The sequence below is a fragment of the Prinia subflava genome, chromosome 4, assembly GCF_021018805.1.
Source record: "Prinia subflava isolate CZ2003 ecotype Zambia chromosome 4, Cam_Psub_1.2, whole genome shotgun sequence".
NCBI lineage: Eukaryota > Metazoa > Chordata > Aves > Passeriformes > Cisticolidae > Prinia > Prinia subflava.
This window is the reverse complement of record NC_086250.1, coordinates 73,668,050-73,684,519: the sequence shown is the minus strand read 5'-3', so window position 1 is coordinate 73,684,519 and position 16,470 is coordinate 73,668,050. Positions and strand designations below refer to the sequence as shown.

Genomic DNA, 16,470 nt, shown 5'->3' with positions numbered 1-16,470 from the left:
TATTTTGGGGTCCCAGGGTGGGGATCCACGATTGGGGCCCAGGGTTGGGGTCCAAGGGTGGTTCCTGCAGGTGGCACCCAGGGGTGGCACCCAGGGTGGGGTCCCAGGATGAGATGCAGATTCAGGGCCCCACTTGGCTCTGAGGGTCCCAGGGCTGCACCCCAGAGAGACCCCCCCACCCCCCCCAATCCCAGGGGTCCCGGCCTCAGTCCGAGGGGATGGGGGGAGCTCACGGGGGGGACTGACCCCAGCACAGAGGGGACCCCAAAGAGCCAGGACGCTTCACTACGTTTATTTGGCCTCTGCAGCTTTAAATACAGGCCAGGATTTGGGGGGGCCGGGGGGGGCCAAGGCAGGGGTGAGGGCCTGAGAGCGCCCCTCCCCCCCGGCACCCCCGGGGCTCGGAGCCGCCCCCCGGCTGCCCCACCCCGGGGCCGGGCCGGGCTGGGGGGGCCCGGGGGGGTTCGGGGTCCCCCCAGGGCCCCCCGGGCCCTCAGCGGTTGTAGCCGAACTCGTCTGCGTCGTCCGCGCGGAAATCGCCGTAACGCCACAGGTTCAGCTGGGGGGACACGGCGTCACGGGGGGCCCCAAAACACAGGGAGAGCCCCGGGCAGGGGCTGCCCCAGGGGCTGCCCCCCGGGTTTGGGGTGCCCTCACTCACCCGGGCGCTCTTGGCCGCCTCCTGCGCGTTCAGGTACTCGGTGATCTGGGGGGACAGGCCTGGGTCACCCCTCGGGGACTTGGGGGCACCCCCAGGGATGGGAACCCCCCCTGTCCTTCTGTGGCTCCCACTGCCCACAGGGGGAGGGCCCATAGGGGTGGGGGGACCCCCTGGCACAGCCCCGAGGGACACTGGGGGGTTTGGGGACCCCCATGCCCCCAGTGGGCAGTGGCTGGGCTGGGACAGATCAGTGCTGGCAGTGGGGGGGACAGGGACCCCCAGAACCCACCCGACACCCCCCAACAGGCCCCCGCCCCTCCCAGCACCCACCTAACACTTCCCAAAACCCACCCAGCACCCACCAAGAGCCTCCAGCCCCTCCAAACCCCCCTGAGCACCCCCAGAACAACCCCCCAGCACCCCAGGGCACCCACCCAACAACCCCTGAGCACCCACTCAACACCCCCTGCACCCAGCCAACACCCCCCAACCCCTTCCCAGCCCCTCCAAGGCCCCCTGTGCCCCCCAGCACCCACCACTTTCTGGAACTGCCTCTCCTTGCGGGGCTCCACCATCACCAGCCCCTCCTTGACCAGCCCCAGCCCCACGTCACTCTTGGAGTCTGCGAACTGCAGGGTGACGTGGGGACAGCCAGGGCCCAGGTGCTCCACGTTGAGCAGGCACTGCGTGTTCTGGATGTCCCTCACCACGCTGTCCACGGCGTCCGCCCGCGCCTCCTCCTGCGCCCCGGGCCCGTCACCACCCCGCAGGGACACCCCGGGGCCACCGGGGCCACCCCACACCCACACAGACACGCCTTTGGGGACCCCCCAGGCCCCCAGGGAGCCCCCATGCCTGTCAGGGACCCCCAAACCCTCAGACATCCCCTGGGGCCTTCAGGGACCCCCCCAGGCTCCCAAGGATCCCCCCTGGCCCTCAGACCCCAGGGACCCCCTGGGTGTTCTGGGGACATCCACAACCCACTGTGGCCTTGGGGTGACCCCGGGATCGAGGTGGGGGGGCTGGGGTCAGTGTCATCGTGGCTTGGGGTGACCCCGGGATTGGGGTTCAGGACTGGGGTCAGTGTCATCATGGCTTGGGGTGACCCCGGGATTGGGGTTCAGGACTGGGGTCAGTGCCATCGTGGCTTGGGGTGACCCCGGGATTGGGGTGTGGGGGACTGGGATCAGTGTCATCATGGCTTGGGGTGACCCCGGGATTGGGGTTCAGGACTGGGGTCAGGGCACACACTGGGGAGCTGGGGTTGGTGTTTGTGGTCACGAGACACATTTGGGTCCCAGGCTAACTGTCCCCAATTTGGGAGCAGGTTTGGGGTTGATGGTTTGGGGTCCAGGTTGTGGTCCCAGGGTTGGGGTCCACGGGGGGACACAGGGCGGAGGTGCGGGGTCCCGCGGGAGCCCCCCGTACTCACATCCTGCGGCACCTGGATGAAGGCGAAGCTGTACTCGGTGGCCTGGGGCGGCAGCACCCGCGGCGAGAACGCCGGGGGCAGCGGGGCCAGGCGGCTGGGGGGCAGCGTCTCCTTCTGCGGGGACACCACGGGGACACCGTTGAGGGGGAGACGGCATCAAGGACACCCAGGGACACCAGGGACACCAAGGGGAAGGATGGGTGAGTGGGTGGATGGACGGATGGAGGGATGGAGGGAGATTTCTCTATGGAGGGATGGATCGACCTATGGATGTGGGGATGGATCCATGGATGGATGGATGGATCCATGGATGGACAGATGGATGGGTGGATAGATCCATGGATCCACAGATGGCTGGACAGATGATGGATGGATCTATGGATGAGTGGATGGATGGATAGGTGGATGGGTGGATGGATACACGGATGGATGGATGGATGGATGGATGGATGGGTGGGTGGATTGATGGATGGGTGGACGGATGGATCCATGGATGGATAGATAGATGGGTGGATGGATCCATGGGTGGATGGATGGATCCATGGGTGGACAGACAGATGGATCCATGGATGGATGGGTCCATGAATGGATCCATAGATGGATACATGGATGGATGGGTCCATGAAAGGATCCATGGATGGAGGGCTGTTCTCCCCGAGTTTCCCTGGTGGCACTCACATTGCCGTAGTCAATGTAGAAGATGTGCACCTTGCCAGCCGACTCCACCTTCTCCACCCGGGCGCGGTACCTGCAGGGCGGGATTTGGGGGGTTTGGTGCTCAGCCCCCACCCCACTGCTGCCCCGGCCCGCCCCGCCCGTGGGGTCACCCCGTCCCCTCCTCACCACTCCCCGTCGACAAACTTGGCGATGCAGAAGTCGCCGCGGCGCGGGGCGAAGGAGCCCTCCACGGGCGGGTGTGCGGCCACCTCGGCGCGCATGTTCTCCATCAGCTTCTCCAGCTGGCCGCCTGCGGGGCCAGAGCCAGGATAAACCCCCCAGACCTGACCCCAACCCCACTCCCCAGTGCGGCCCCAGAGCCTGAACCCCAAGTCCCAACGACTTCCAGTGTAGATCCCAAACCTGGAGGGCAACCCCAGAGCCTGCCCCAAGGCCTCTGGACCCCAAACCCGGGTCCCAGTCATGGACCCCTACCCTGGGCTCCTTCTGGGGGTGGAGGGGTGCCCCACATCACCCCGCACACACAGATTTGGGCGTTACCCACCAAACCCACAAATCCCCATCCATCCAGCTCGCCCCCGCCATGCCCGGTCTGGGGGCGCCCAGGTGTCCCCCCGTACCCGTCTCCACGTCCTGCACGTAGAAGTGGAGGTCGTCGGTGATCTCGGTGACGAACACGGGTTTGTAGTTGGCCGTGCGCTCCTTCTCCTCCAGCACTGGCACCACCTCCTCCACCGGCGTCTCCTCGTAGTGGGACCACACCTGGGGGGACACGGGGTGGGGGTCACGGAAATGGAGGGTGGGGGGCTGGACCCGGCTGTGGGAACAGCCCCAGGCCTCAGCTTGGGGCGCTGTGTGCCTTGGCTGGGATGGCCCTGGGGTGGGACAGCCCTGGGGTGGGACAGCCCTGGGGTGGGACATCGCTTGGCATCATCTCTTGGGGTGGGGACATCTCCTGGAGCAGGGACGTTCCTTGGGGTTGAACATCTCTTGGGCGGGGCCATCCATCGTGGTGGGGCCACCTCTTGGTGTGTGGGCACCCAGTGGGTGGGAACGTTATTTGGGGTTGTGACATTCCCTGCGGTGTGGCCATCAGCCCTTGGGGTGGGGACATCCCTTTGCACAGGGACATCGCTTGGCATGGGGACACCCCTCGGAGTGGGAACGTCTCTTGGGGTGGAGACACCCCCTGGAGTGAGGCCACTTCTTGACAGGGGGACATCCTTTGTTGGGCACCTCTCTCAGGGTGGTGACACCGCTGGGGAGGGTCCCTGAGCCCCCTCACCTTCTCCTTCCTCTGCTTGGCCGCGTCCTGGGCCGCCAGCAGGGCCTTGCAGTAGGGGCTGCGCTCGGCCGTGAAGTGGACGCGGGACAGCGCCTGCTCCACCAGCGCCACCGACAGGTTCACGCCCTCGATGTGCAGCCAGCCGATGAAATTCCCGGCCTTGTCCATGCTCTCCACCTCCACCTCCACCTGTGGGACCCCGGGAATCACAGGAGCTGTGGGTGCTGTCCCCACCCCAGCCTGCCCCAGCTGCCACCTCCTCCCAGCGCTCCGAGCTTGCCCAGGTGGGGCCCCCCAATCCCCTCCCTGCACCCAGCCGGGCCCAGGGACCCCCATGGTGCCACCACAAAGTGTCCCCCTGAGGTGAGGGACAAGGGACACGGGGGACCTGTCCACACGGTACACGAAGCCACCAGGTTCTGCCACATCCTGTATCCCATTCCACCCTGGGATTCCCACCCTGGGAATCGCACCCCACCCTGGGATGGGTTGGACTTGAGGCCAGCGTGGCCCTGGGGTCAGCACGTGGCACAGGACAGTGCCAGGCGTGTGGCCGAGGCATGGGGACAGCGCGGTTTGGGCCCAGGGGTGACAGAAGGGCCACACCACGATGGTTCAAACCCCGGCCGTGGCCTCTGCCGTGGTCAGGGGGGTTTGGCTTTGCCAGCACTGCCACACGGAGCCTGTCCCACCCCGAGCTCACCCATCCCACCACAGCCGCTCCTGCTGCTTCCCAAAGCCTGGAGTGTCCCACTGTCCTCACACTGCGGCAGCCACGGCACCGCACCGGCCATGGAACCGCACCGGCCATGGAACCGCACCGGCCATGGCACTGCACTGGACATGGAACCGCACCGGCCACGGCACCGCACCGGCCACGGAACTGCACCGGCCACGGCACCGCACCGGCCACGGCACCACACTGGACATGGCTCTGCACCGGCCATGGCACTGCACTGGACATGGAACCGCACCGGCCACGGCACCGCACCGGCCATGGAACCGCACTGGTCATGGCACCGCACTGGCCATGGAACCGCACTGGTCATGGCACCGCACCGGCCATGGAACCGCACCGGCCATGGAACCGCACCGGCCATGGAACCGCACCGGCCACGGCACCGCACCGGCCACGGCACCACACTGGTCATGGCACCGCACCGGCCACGGCACCGCACCGGCCACGGCACTGCACCGGCCGTGGAACCGCACCGGCCACGGCACCGCACCGGCCACGGCACTGCACCGGCCACGGCACCACACTGGTCATGGCACTGCACTGGACATGGAACCGCACCGGCCACGGCACCACACTGGTCATGGCACTGCACTGGACATGGAACCGCACCGGCCACGGCACCGCACCGGCCATGGGACCGCACCGGCCACGGCACCACACTGGTCATGGCACTGCACTGGTCATGGAACCGCACCGGCCACGGCACTGCACCGGCCACGGCACCGCACTGGTCATGGAACCGCACTGGCCACGGCACCGCACCGGCCACGGCACTGCACCAGCCATGGAACCGCACTGGACATGGCACCACAGTGGACATGGCACTGCATTGGACATTGCACCACACTGGACATTGCACCACACTGACCACGGCACGGCATCAGCCACGGCACCACACCAGCCGTGGAACTGCACCGACCATGGCACCACACCGGCCATGGCACCACACTGGACATGGAACTGCACCAGCCGTGGCTCTTGCTTCAGCCATGGCACTGCACCAGCTGTGGAACCACACTGGCCACGGCACCACAATGGACATTGCACTGCACCAGCCATGGCACGGTACTGGCCATGGCACTGCCCAGCCATGGCATCATGGCAGCCACAGAACTGCACCGGCCACAGCACCGCACTGGACAGGGCATCACAGAGGACAGGGCACCACAGTGGCCACTGGGCACCAATGCTGGCACCGTGGCAGACACAACACCGTGTCACCACAGCGCCCACAGCACTACACTGAGCATGGCACCACAATGGCTATGGCACCATTGTCACCACTGGCACCACAGCACTGTGGAGGCCACAGAGCCACAATGGCCATGGCACCACATTGGACACGTCACCACACCTGCCATGGTGCCACCATGGCCATGGCGGCACACCAGACATTGCACCACACTGGACATGGCACCACACCTGCCATGGTGCCACCATGGCCATGGCGGCACACCAGACATTGCACCACACTGGACATGGCACCACACTGGACATGGCACCGCACCAGACATGGCACCGCACCCGACATGGAACCACACTGGACATGGCACCACACCTGCCATGGTGTCACCATGGCCATGGCACCGCACCAGCCAAGGCCGGTGTGTGGCAGGCCCACAGTGCAGGACACGGCCCGAGGCCACCCACTGTCCCCTGGGATGCTGGTGCCTGGCTGGTCCCTGGGCTCAGCACCCTGTCCACAGCTGTGGCACCTCCCCAGTGCCACAGGATGACACTCTGGGGGTGACAACGTGTCCCTGTCCCCCGTGTCACCACCGGGTCACCGGCCAGGGGACAAGCAGGACATGGATGGACTCAGGGACAAGATGTGACCACTGTGGTGAACAGGGAACATGTGGGACCCACCCACAGTTCCTGGGGGTGACATCACTGGGACAGCTGCAGCTCCCTGGGGATGTGCCACCATCATGGGGACAGTGACCCCAGTGAGGAAGGACAGGAGGGTCCTGGGGTGCCCTGGGGCACTGCCAGACAGGGTGTCCCAGAGGGGCCACCAGCCCCACAGAGGTCCCCACCACCCAGTGGTGGCACTCAGGTGACAGCTGCAAGTGCCACCAGTGCCACCAAGAGCGAGGCGGGGGGTCCGTAGGGTGCTAGAGGGGCTGCAGGTGGTGTCCCAGGAGGAGCGAGGGGACAGGGCACTGCGGGGGGCGCAGAGCCCAGCCTGGCCCCCAAGGGCAGCAGCACCAGGTCGTGGTCCCTGTCCCCAGCCCGTGGCAGTCCCCCTGCGCCCCCCCAGCCCCCCCATCAGTGCCACGGCCGTGTCGGGTCTGACCCGGGGGCCCGCGGGTCCCCCTCAGCGGCGGGGTCGGCCCGGGGGGTCGCACGGCTGAGCCGGGGTCCCCTCGTTCCTCGTCACCTCAAAGCCGCCGATCCCCGCACCGCCCCCGTCCCTTCGTTCCCCCCCCCACCCCGTCCGTCCATCCGTCCGTCCGTCTGTCCGGCCCCGGGGAGGGGTCGCTCAGGGAGCGCCCCCCCCCTCCACAAGCCCCGAGCGGGGCTGCGGGGAGGGGGAGGAGGAGGAGGCGGCGGGAGGGAGGAGGAAGAGGAGGAGGAAGCGGCGCATCCCGCATCCCCCTCCCCGCGCACGAAACCGCTCCGGGGCCGCCGCACCGGCCGAAGCGGGGCCGGCGGGGGCCCCTCCGGAGCGCGGCGGGTGGGTGGGTGGGTGGGGGTGCGGGGGGGCGCGGGGGGGTCTGTGCGGAGCCGGGATGCGTCAGCAGGAGCAGCGGGAGCGGCGGCAGCAGCAATCCATCCGCGCTCGCACTGAAGGACAAAAGGATGAGCCAGCCGCCTGCGCGGCTGCTTCCCGCACCGCCCGCACCGCCCCGCACCGCACCGCCCGCACCGCCCGCACCGCCCCGCGCGGCCCCCGCCACCGGAGGATGCCCGCCGGCACCGCGACCGCCACCGCTGTCACCGCCGCTGTCACCGCCACCATCGCCCCGCGCCGCCGCTGAACGCGACACCCACGCGGGGACGCGGGAACGACACGCGGGAGGGGACGGGACGGGACCCCCCCGCCCCGCCACCAGCGCAGCCGCCGCCGCTACCGGGAGGTGCCCCCGCCGGCATCTCCCCCCCCCCACGCCGACGCCCTTTCCTCCCCCCCGCTCCCTCCCCGAACCGCGTTTTTCCCTCTCCCGGGGGGGGCTCCCCGCGATTTATTTATTTATTTCGGCCTATTTTTAATCTTTATTTTCCTGTTTTATTTTTAGGTTTCGTCCGGGTTGTTTGGGTTTTTTTTTTTCCCTAATATTTTGAATTTTTATTTTTAGTTTTTCATCTCATTTTAGCCTTATTTTAACTTTTATCCTCATTTCCGTTCTAATCTTGATTTGATTTCATTTTATATTTTTATTCCGTTTTTACCTCCTTTCCCAATTCCCCTTCCTCGCCAATTTTTTTTTTCCCCATTCCCATTTCCCTCCCCGTTTTTCATTTTTTTTTCACTTTTTCTCTCCTCCGTTCCCTCCCCTTTTCCCAATTCTTCCTTTTCTCCCCGCTTCTTTTTTTTAATTATTTCCTTTTTCACCACTTTCCCCGCGTTCCCCCCCCCTTTTCCCCGCGGCCTGGGGGGGGGCGGCCATGCCGGCCCCGCCGAGCCCCCCGGGCCGGCCCCACGGGCGGAGGTGCGAGGCCGCGGGGTTGGCCGCGGTCGGGGGCTGCCGGGCCCCCGCTTAGCCGGGCCGGCCCCCCCCATCCTGCACCGCAGCCTCCAGGAGCCATTTTGTCTTTTTTTTTTTGGGAGCCGGCCCCCCCCCCCCTCCTCGGTCCCGCGCCCCCCGCGCTCGCCTCGGGCCCCCCCGGACCCCCCGATCCCCCTTCCCCAGGTAGGTACTGGCGAGCGGGGCCGGGCGGGGGGGGGGTTCCTTCTCCTCCTCTCCCCCCACCCCCCCCCCAGCACCTACCGCTGATTTTTCCCCCCCCCCTAAATTTTCGTTTTTCCCTCCTCAACCCCCGCTCCTCTCGGAGCCCCCCCACGACCCCGGTCCCCCGACCCCCCCCTCCCCTCCGGCCGGCCGGGCCCCCCAGCTCGTGGGAGCCGGGAGAGGGGGGGGCCCCGAGCCCGTTCTCCGGTTCTCGCCGCCATCCCCAGACGATGGTGAATGATGAACGTGCCACACCATGAAGCTCTTGTGGCAGGTAACTGTGCACCACCTCCGCCGCCACCGCCGCCACCGCACCTGGCCGGGGCTCCTGGCCGCCTCCCTGACCCTCCACGCGTGGCTCCTGGCCACGGCCGCCGCCTCGCCGGGCCCCCAGAGCTGCCCGTCCGTGTGCTCCTGCAGTAACCAGTTCAGCAAGGTGGTGTGCACCCGGCGCGGCCTGGCCGAGGTGCCCCCCGGCATCCCCTCCAACACCCGCTATCTCAACCTCATGGAGAACAACATCCAGATGATCCAGGCGGACACGTTCCGCCACCTGCACCACCTGGAGGTGCTGCAGCTGGGCAGGAACGCCATCCGGCAGATCGAGGTGGGCGCCTTCAACGGCCTGGCCAGCCTCAACACCCTGGAGCTCTTCGACAACTGGCTGACGGTGATCCCCAGCGGGGCCTTCGAGTACCTGTCCAAGCTGCGGGAGCTGTGGCTGCGCAACAACCCCATCGAGAGCATCCCCAGCTACGCCTTCAACCGCGTGCCCTCCCTCATGCGCCTCGACCTGGGCGAGCTCAAGAAGCTCGAGTACATCTCTGAGGGGGCCTTCGAGGGCTTGTACAACCTCAAGTACCTCAACCTGGGGATGTGCAACATTAAGGACATGCCCAACCTGACGCCCCTGGTGGGCCTGGAGGAGCTGGAGATGTCGGGCAACAACTTCCCCGAGATCAAACCGGGCTCCTTCCACGGGCTCAAATCCCTCAAAAAGCTCTGGATTATGAACTCGCAGATCAACCTGATCGAGCGCAACGCCTTCGACGACCTGACGGCGCTGGTGGAGCTCAACCTGGCCCACAACAACCTGTCGTCCCTGCCCCACGACCTGTTCGCCCCGCTGCGCTACCTGGTGGAGCTGCACCTGCACCACAACCCCTGGGACTGCGACTGCGACATCCTCTGGCTGTCGTGGTGGCTGCGGGAGTACATCCCCACCAACTCCACCTGCTGCGGCCGCTGCCACGCCCCGCTGCACATGCGGGGCCGCTTCCTGGTGGAGGTGGACCAGACCTCCTTCCAGTGCTCGGCGCCCTTCATCATGGACGCGCCCGCGGACCTCAACATCTCGGAGGGGCGCGTGGCCGAGCTGCGCTGCCGCACGCCCTCCATGTCCTCGGTGCGGTGGCTGCTGCCCAACGGGACGGTGCTGAGCCACGCCTCGAGCCACCCGCGCCTGTCCGTGCTCAACGACGGCACCCTCAACTTCTCGCACGTGCTGCTGACCGACACCGGGCTCTACACCTGCATGGTGACCAACGTGGCCGGCAACTCCAACGCCTCGGCCTTCCTCAACGTCAGCACGGCCGAGCTCAACACCTCCAACTACAGCTTCTTCACCACCGTCACGGTGGAGACCACCGAGATCTCCCCCGAGGACGTGTCCCCCAAGTTCACCAAGCCCGTGCCCACCACCTCGACGGGCTACCAGCCGGCCTACACCACCACCACCACCGTGCTGGTGCAGACCACGCGCCCGCCCAAGCAGGTGGCCGTGCCCACGGCCGACGCCGGCGACAAGCTGCAGACCAGCCTGGACGAGGTGATGAAGACCACCAAGATCATCATCGGCTGCTTCGTGGCCGTGACGCTGCTGGCCGCCGCCATGCTCATCGTCTTCTACAAGCTCCGCAAGCGCCACCAGCAGCGCAGCACCGTCACCGCCGCCCGCACCGTGGAGATCATCCAGGTGGACGAGGACATCGCGCCGGCCACCGCGGCCACGCCCGCGGCCGCCCCGGCCGGTGGGGCGGGGGAGGGGGCCGTGGTGCTGCCCAACATCCACGAGCACCTCAACTACAACACCTACAAGGCCGGACACGGCGCCCACTGGACAGAGAACGCGCTGAGCAACTCCCTGCACCCCCCCGGGACCACCCTGGCCGACCCCTATTTAATCCAGACCCACCCCAAGGAGAAAGTTCAGGAAACCCAGATATGACTCTTTTTTGGGGGCTTTTTCCTGCTTTTTTTTTGGGTCGTCATCCCCCCCCTCCTTCCAACCCCGGCCCTGAATTATTATAAACACAATAGATGCACAAAAGCAGAACTCCAAAAAGAAGGAAACCCAGGAGAATTCCTCAGTACTAAGGAAAACCAGGAGAATTCCTCAATAATAGACACAACTTTTGTACAGGGGGGGGAGAGACTCTTTTTCGTGTACATGCTTCTATAGCCAACCTCGGGGCCGAGAAGAGCAGCAGATTCTATTAAAATTTAACGAAACCCACCCAAAACTCCTACAAAAAACCACTATTTTCTAACTCGCAGGTTCTATTTAAACACACACAAAAAAAAAACAAACCAGGAGAAACAGAGGAAAAAACAAATCGGTAATAAGAGGAGAAATCCCCGTGCTCGGGGACGAGCGGCGGTGCCGTGGCGCGGGGGGACGCGGGGGACGCCGGAGCGGTGGCAGCGGCTGTCGGGGTGGGGTTTGGGGGTCTCGGGGTGTTTTTGGGGGTTCTCTGGGGGAGGGGGTGAGGTCGGCCCCCCCACCCCGCGGCGCTGCCCTTGGCCGCGCGCCGGCGGCTCCGGCGTCACCGGAGCGGGATCTCGGCCCCGCGCCAAGACCTTCCCAATGCAATAAAGGAATGGATTTTGGGGGGGCGGGGGGGCTCGGGGGGGCGGGGGGCGCAGCCTGCGGGCTGGGGATGGACGTCTGCAATGTACTCAAGCAAAAAATTCCTCAAAAAACCACGGGAAGGGGAAAAACCCCGCAAGCACCTGGGGGGGGAGGTGGTTTGGGGGGGATTTGGGGGGGGGACAGCGGGTGCCCCCCCCGCTTTGCTCTGCACCCCCTTTCCCACGGTGTTTGTCACCCCCCCGGGCCCCCCGGACCCCTCGGCACAGGGCTACGGCTCCTGGGGGGCTGGGGGAGCCCCCACGGGAGACCTGACCAATGATTGTAACCACCTTCACTAAAAACGGCATTTTTAGTCCTTTTATTTGGGGGGGCGGGGGGTGTGGGGACACCTCCCCTCCCCCGGGAGGGGGTGACAATGGGGACACCCCCCCCAAGGGCTGCTCATGGAACGGGGGGGACTGGGAGAAATTAAGGGCTCGGGGAGGGGGGGAGGTGACAATGGGAGGCCACCAGCATCGGAGGTGGCACCGGGGGGGTCCCGGTGGGGACCCCAAGTGCCTCGTGGGGGTCCCGAGGGGATGGGGGGATCGGGGGGGTCGGGCAGCAGCGAGGGGGGGCCCTCCCCGGTTGCTTGGGCGCTGGAATTACTTTAATTTCTCGTTTTAGCTTTAAAATGTTCTCGGAGCGGGGGGGCAAAGCTGAGCTGAAATTTTTGGTTTTGGGGGTGTCCGGGGGGGGCGGAAGGCGGGAAGGAGATGCAGAAGTTCCCTCTCAGGCTGTAAACGCCGGAAGGATCCGACTGTACCGCGAATCCAACAAAAAAAAAACAAGTGTATTTTTGTATTTTAATAAATATTGTTCCAAATTTGTAACTGCGAGTGCCCGAGGGGTTAAACGGGGGGGCTCGGGGGGGCCGCGGGGGGTGCCCCCTCCCCCGCCAGCCTGAAAGGGGTTTTTTTGTCCTCTCAGCAGGAAAAGCTTTGGAAAAATCGCGGAGCGGGGAAGGGACGGGATGGAGGAGGGGACGGGGTGACAACTGGGGGTGACAAGAATTGGGGGAGGACGAGAATTAGGGGGTGACATTGGGGTGATGAGAACTGGGGGTGACATGGAGGGTGACACGGTGACAATTAGGGGGTGACATTGGGGTGATGAGGATTGGGGGTGACAGGGAGGGTGACACGGTGACAATTAGGGGGTGACATTGGGGCGTGCTGAGAATCGGGGGGTGACAGGAGTGGGGGGGCACTGGCGGGGGGGCACAGCGGGACCCCCATGTGGGGTGAGGGGAGTTGGAGGATGGAGGCTGGGGGTTCCTGGCTGGAATTGGGGTTGGAGGGGGGGACGAGGGACTGGGATCAATCAGCAGCATTGCCCTCGACCAGGAGGGACAGCAAACCCCCCCTGAGGGGACAGCGGGATCACCGAGCCCGAGGGGACCCCGGGACCCCCCCTGAGGGGACAGCGGGATCACCGAGCCCGAGGGGACCCCGGGACCCCCCCTGAGGGGACAGCGGGATCACCGAGCCCGAGGGGACCCCGGGACCCCCCCTGAGGGGACAGCGGGATCACCGAGCCCGAGGGGACCCCGGGACCCCCCGTTCCCCGGAATGGGGAACCTTTGAGGGGACACCAGGAGCCTCAGCTGTGTGGGGACACCGGGACCCCCAGCCTGGACAGCGGGTGCCACCCTCAGGACACGGGGTGTGCTGGGTGCTGGTGGTGGGGACAAGGGACATAGGGACAGGGACACAAAGCATCCCTGTGGCTGTGGGGACAGGAGACCCTCGATGGCACCAGTGTCCCCAAGGTGCCACCCCCACCCCAGTGCCAGGGGTGGTGCCACCACCCCTGTGCCACCACCACTGCCCGGGGACACCCAGGGGCTGAGCCCCCCCGGTCACCACGGAGCTGCCAGGGTACAGTGTTGGGATTTTGGGTTTTTTAGGATTTTTGCTATTCTTGGCGAATCCGGGTCAGTTTTTCCCAAAACCATACTCCTGCTTTTCCCTTTATTCCTGAATTTTCCCACCCGGGCCAATCTGGGAATGCCAACACCTCCTCCTCCTGCTCCTGGGGGATGACCCCACTCCCCCTCCCCGTGCTGGGGACAGACAGGAATGATCCCAAAAATCTCGGGAATGCTGCAGGGGGCTGGAGGAATGCATGGATTTTATTGGCATTGATTTTAGCCCAAAATTAGAGCAGCTGAGTTCAACGTCATCATCATCCCATCTTCATCCTCATATCCTCAACCCCATCCTCATCCTCATCCTCATCCTCATCCTCATCCTCATCCTCATCCTCATCCTCATCCTCATCCTCATCCCCATCCCCATCCTCATCCCCATCCTCATCCTCATCCTCATCCTCATCCTCATCCTCATCCTCATCCTCATCCTCATCCCCATCCTCATCCTCATCTTCTTCCTCACCCTCACACCCATTCCATTCTCATCCTCATCTTCCTCATGTCCATCCCAACCCCAAATCCCATCAGTCCTGGCCCCCCCCAGCTCCCACCTCCAGGAATTCCATCCTGTCCATCTCATTAAGGACAATCCCCCCGGCACCCCGGAATCCCAGAGCACCCCCAGGTCCCTCCCTGGAATGATTCCTTCAGAGCAGGGCGGGAATCAGGCCCTGGGATGTGGGGAAAGGCAAACACTGACAGATTAAATCCAGGGAGTTTTAGGGAATGTCAGGGGAGTCCCCAAGGCAGTGGGATCTGGAGTCCTCCTGGTGCCTTCCCCGGCATCGGCAGCTCCGGAGGGAGCGGGATGGGATGGGATGGGGTGGGGTGGGATGGGATGGGATGGGATGGGATGGGATGGGATGGGATGGGATGGGATGGGGTGGGGTGGGATGGGGTGGGGTGGGGTGGGATGGGATGGGATGTGGAAGGATGCACTGGGACACAGTCAATGCTCCCAGCAAAGGGCTGGGATCCGCCCTGGGATTGGGATTTGTGCTGGGATCAGTGCTGGGATTGGGGTTGGGATTGGCATTGGGATTGGCCCTGGGATTGGGATCAGTGTTGGGATTGACCTTGGGATCAGGGTTCTGATTGGTGCTGGGATTAGAGTTGGGATCAATACTGGAATCAGCACTGGAACTGGGATTGGGGTCAGTGCTGGGATCAGTTCTGGGATCAAGGCAGGATCAGTGCTGGGATCAGGCTGGGACCGGGATTGGGATCAGTGCTGGGATCAGGCTGGGACTGGGATTGGGATCAGTGCTGGGATCAGTGCTGGGATCAAGGCAGGATCAGTGCTGGGATCAGGCCGGGACTGGGATTGGGATCAGTGCTGGGATCAGTGCTGGATTGACCGGCTGGGAATTCGCAGCTCCAGCGGACAAGAAGCTCTGGAATACGTGGGGGGTGCCGGGGCAGTTTCCCGGCGTTCCCGGAGGATCAGCAGCTCCTGCCGGATCCGTGCGGCCGCGGAGGAACCGAGGGGCACCCGGGGGTCCCCTGGGCCCTTCCCGGGCGCTCCGGGAGCCGCGATCCCGCCGGAGCATCCCAGCACCGCCCGCTCCCCGGGGCCGGTTCGTCAGCGGCGGCTCCGGGCCCGTGAGTCAGCAGCAGCCGGAGCCGCCGGATAAAAATATCCCGAGGCTGTGGGGGTGGGCAGGGCTCGGCTGCCAGCGGGAACGCGGCCGGGGCCACCGTGGGAACCGCGGGGACCCGCGCCGGACCCGCAGCTGGAGCCAGGAATTGGCCTGGGCAGCACCCCGGCCTCCCGTGTCCTGCCCGCCACGGCATTCCTGCCCCGCATCCCGAAATCCTGCACTGTATCCTGAACTCCTGCCCCGCATCCCCAACTCCTGCCCCACATCCCAAACTCCTGCCCCGCATCCCGAAATCCTGCACTGTATCCTGAACTCCTGCCCCGCATCCCCAACTCCTGCCCCGCATCCCCAACTCCTGCCCCACATCCCAAACTCCTGCCCCGCATCCCCAACTCCTGCCCTGCATCCCGAACTCCTGCCCTGTATCCCGAACTCCGTGTGCCCTCCCCACCACCACGTTCCTGGGCAGCAGCCCATCTTCCCCCGGCCTCCCCACGACATTCCCGGGAAGCTTCTGCGTGTCCTCCCTGCCACAGCATTCCTGGGAAGCAGCTCCGGCTCCATCTGGCCTCGCTGCCACGGCATTCCTGGGCAGGTGCGGCGCGGAGCCTCCGGAATGTGCCGAGGCAGCGGAGCGAAGCCCTTGGGATGCGGGTCAGCAATTCCCGGCAGCGCGAGATGCTGAGCAGGGAGGGGGACGACTGCAGTGTCCCCGTGTCCTCGTGTTCCTGTTTCTCCATGTTCCTGCATCCCTGCATCCCTGTGTCCCTGTGTCCCTCTGTCCCCGTGTCCCTGTGTCCCCATGTCCCTGTTTCTCCGTGTTCCTGTATCCCTGTGTCCCTGTGTCCCTGTGTCCCTGTGTCCCCATGTCCCTGTTTCTCCGCGTCCCTGCATCCCTGCAGCCCTGTGTCCTGCTGTCCCTGTGTTTCCCCATCCTCGGGTCCCTGCATTCCCATGTCCCTGCAGCCCTGTGCCCCTGCATTCCCAAATCCGCGTTTCCCCGTGTTCCCATGTCCTGTGTCCCAGCACTCCACGTCCTTGTGTCCCTGTGTCCTTGTGTCCCTGTGTCCCTGCGTTCCCGTGTCCCCACAGCCGGCACCACCAGCCTGCAGCTGCTGCCACACCTGGATCCACACCTGCACCGGGGTCCAGCACATCTGCACCCATGGAAACATCTGGATCCAGGGCCACATCTGGATCCACATCAGGATCCAGGGCCACAGCTGCCACCGTGCCCACACCTGGATCTGCAGCCACATCTGCATCCCCGCCCACATCTCAATCCATGCCCCAAACTGCAGCTGTGTCCACATCTGCATCAACGGCCACATCTG

General features: G+C 65.1%; 2 protein-coding genes across 2 annotated transcripts in view; one reads left to right on the top strand and one right to left on the bottom strand.

Moving 5' to 3' along the window:
• Window positions 1–276: 276 nt before the first annotated feature.
• SND1 (staphylococcal nuclease and tudor domain containing 1) overlaps window positions 277–16,470 on the bottom strand; it is a 76,418-nt gene continuing 60,224 nt past the window's right edge. Inside the window, 8 exon segments of the mRNA XM_063397217.1 lie at window positions 277–559; window positions 662–706; window positions 1,198–1,401; window positions 2,094–2,207; window positions 2,772–2,841; window positions 2,937–3,060; window positions 3,392–3,533; window positions 4,057–4,245. Coding sequence (XP_063253287.1) covers window positions 494–559; window positions 662–706; window positions 1,198–1,401; window positions 2,094–2,207; window positions 2,772–2,841; window positions 2,937–3,060; window positions 3,392–3,533; window positions 4,057–4,245 — 954 coding nt within the window. The 3' untranslated portion in view covers window positions 277–493.
• On the top strand, window positions 8,829–11,412 carry LRRC4 (leucine rich repeat containing 4). Its single transcript, XM_063394966.1, has one exon. It carries the CDS (start codon window positions 8,948–8,950, stop codon window positions 10,916–10,918), a length of 1,971 nt encoding a protein of 656 aa, XP_063251036.1. The 5' UTR covers window positions 8,829–8,947; the 3' UTR covers window positions 10,919–11,412.

Bases quoted from the DNA above. Each gene is read 5' to 3' on its own strand.
- LRRC4 (XM_063394966.1), top strand. From the start codon at position 8,948: ATGAAGCTCTTGTGGCAGGTAACTGTGCACCACCTCCGCCGCCACCGC.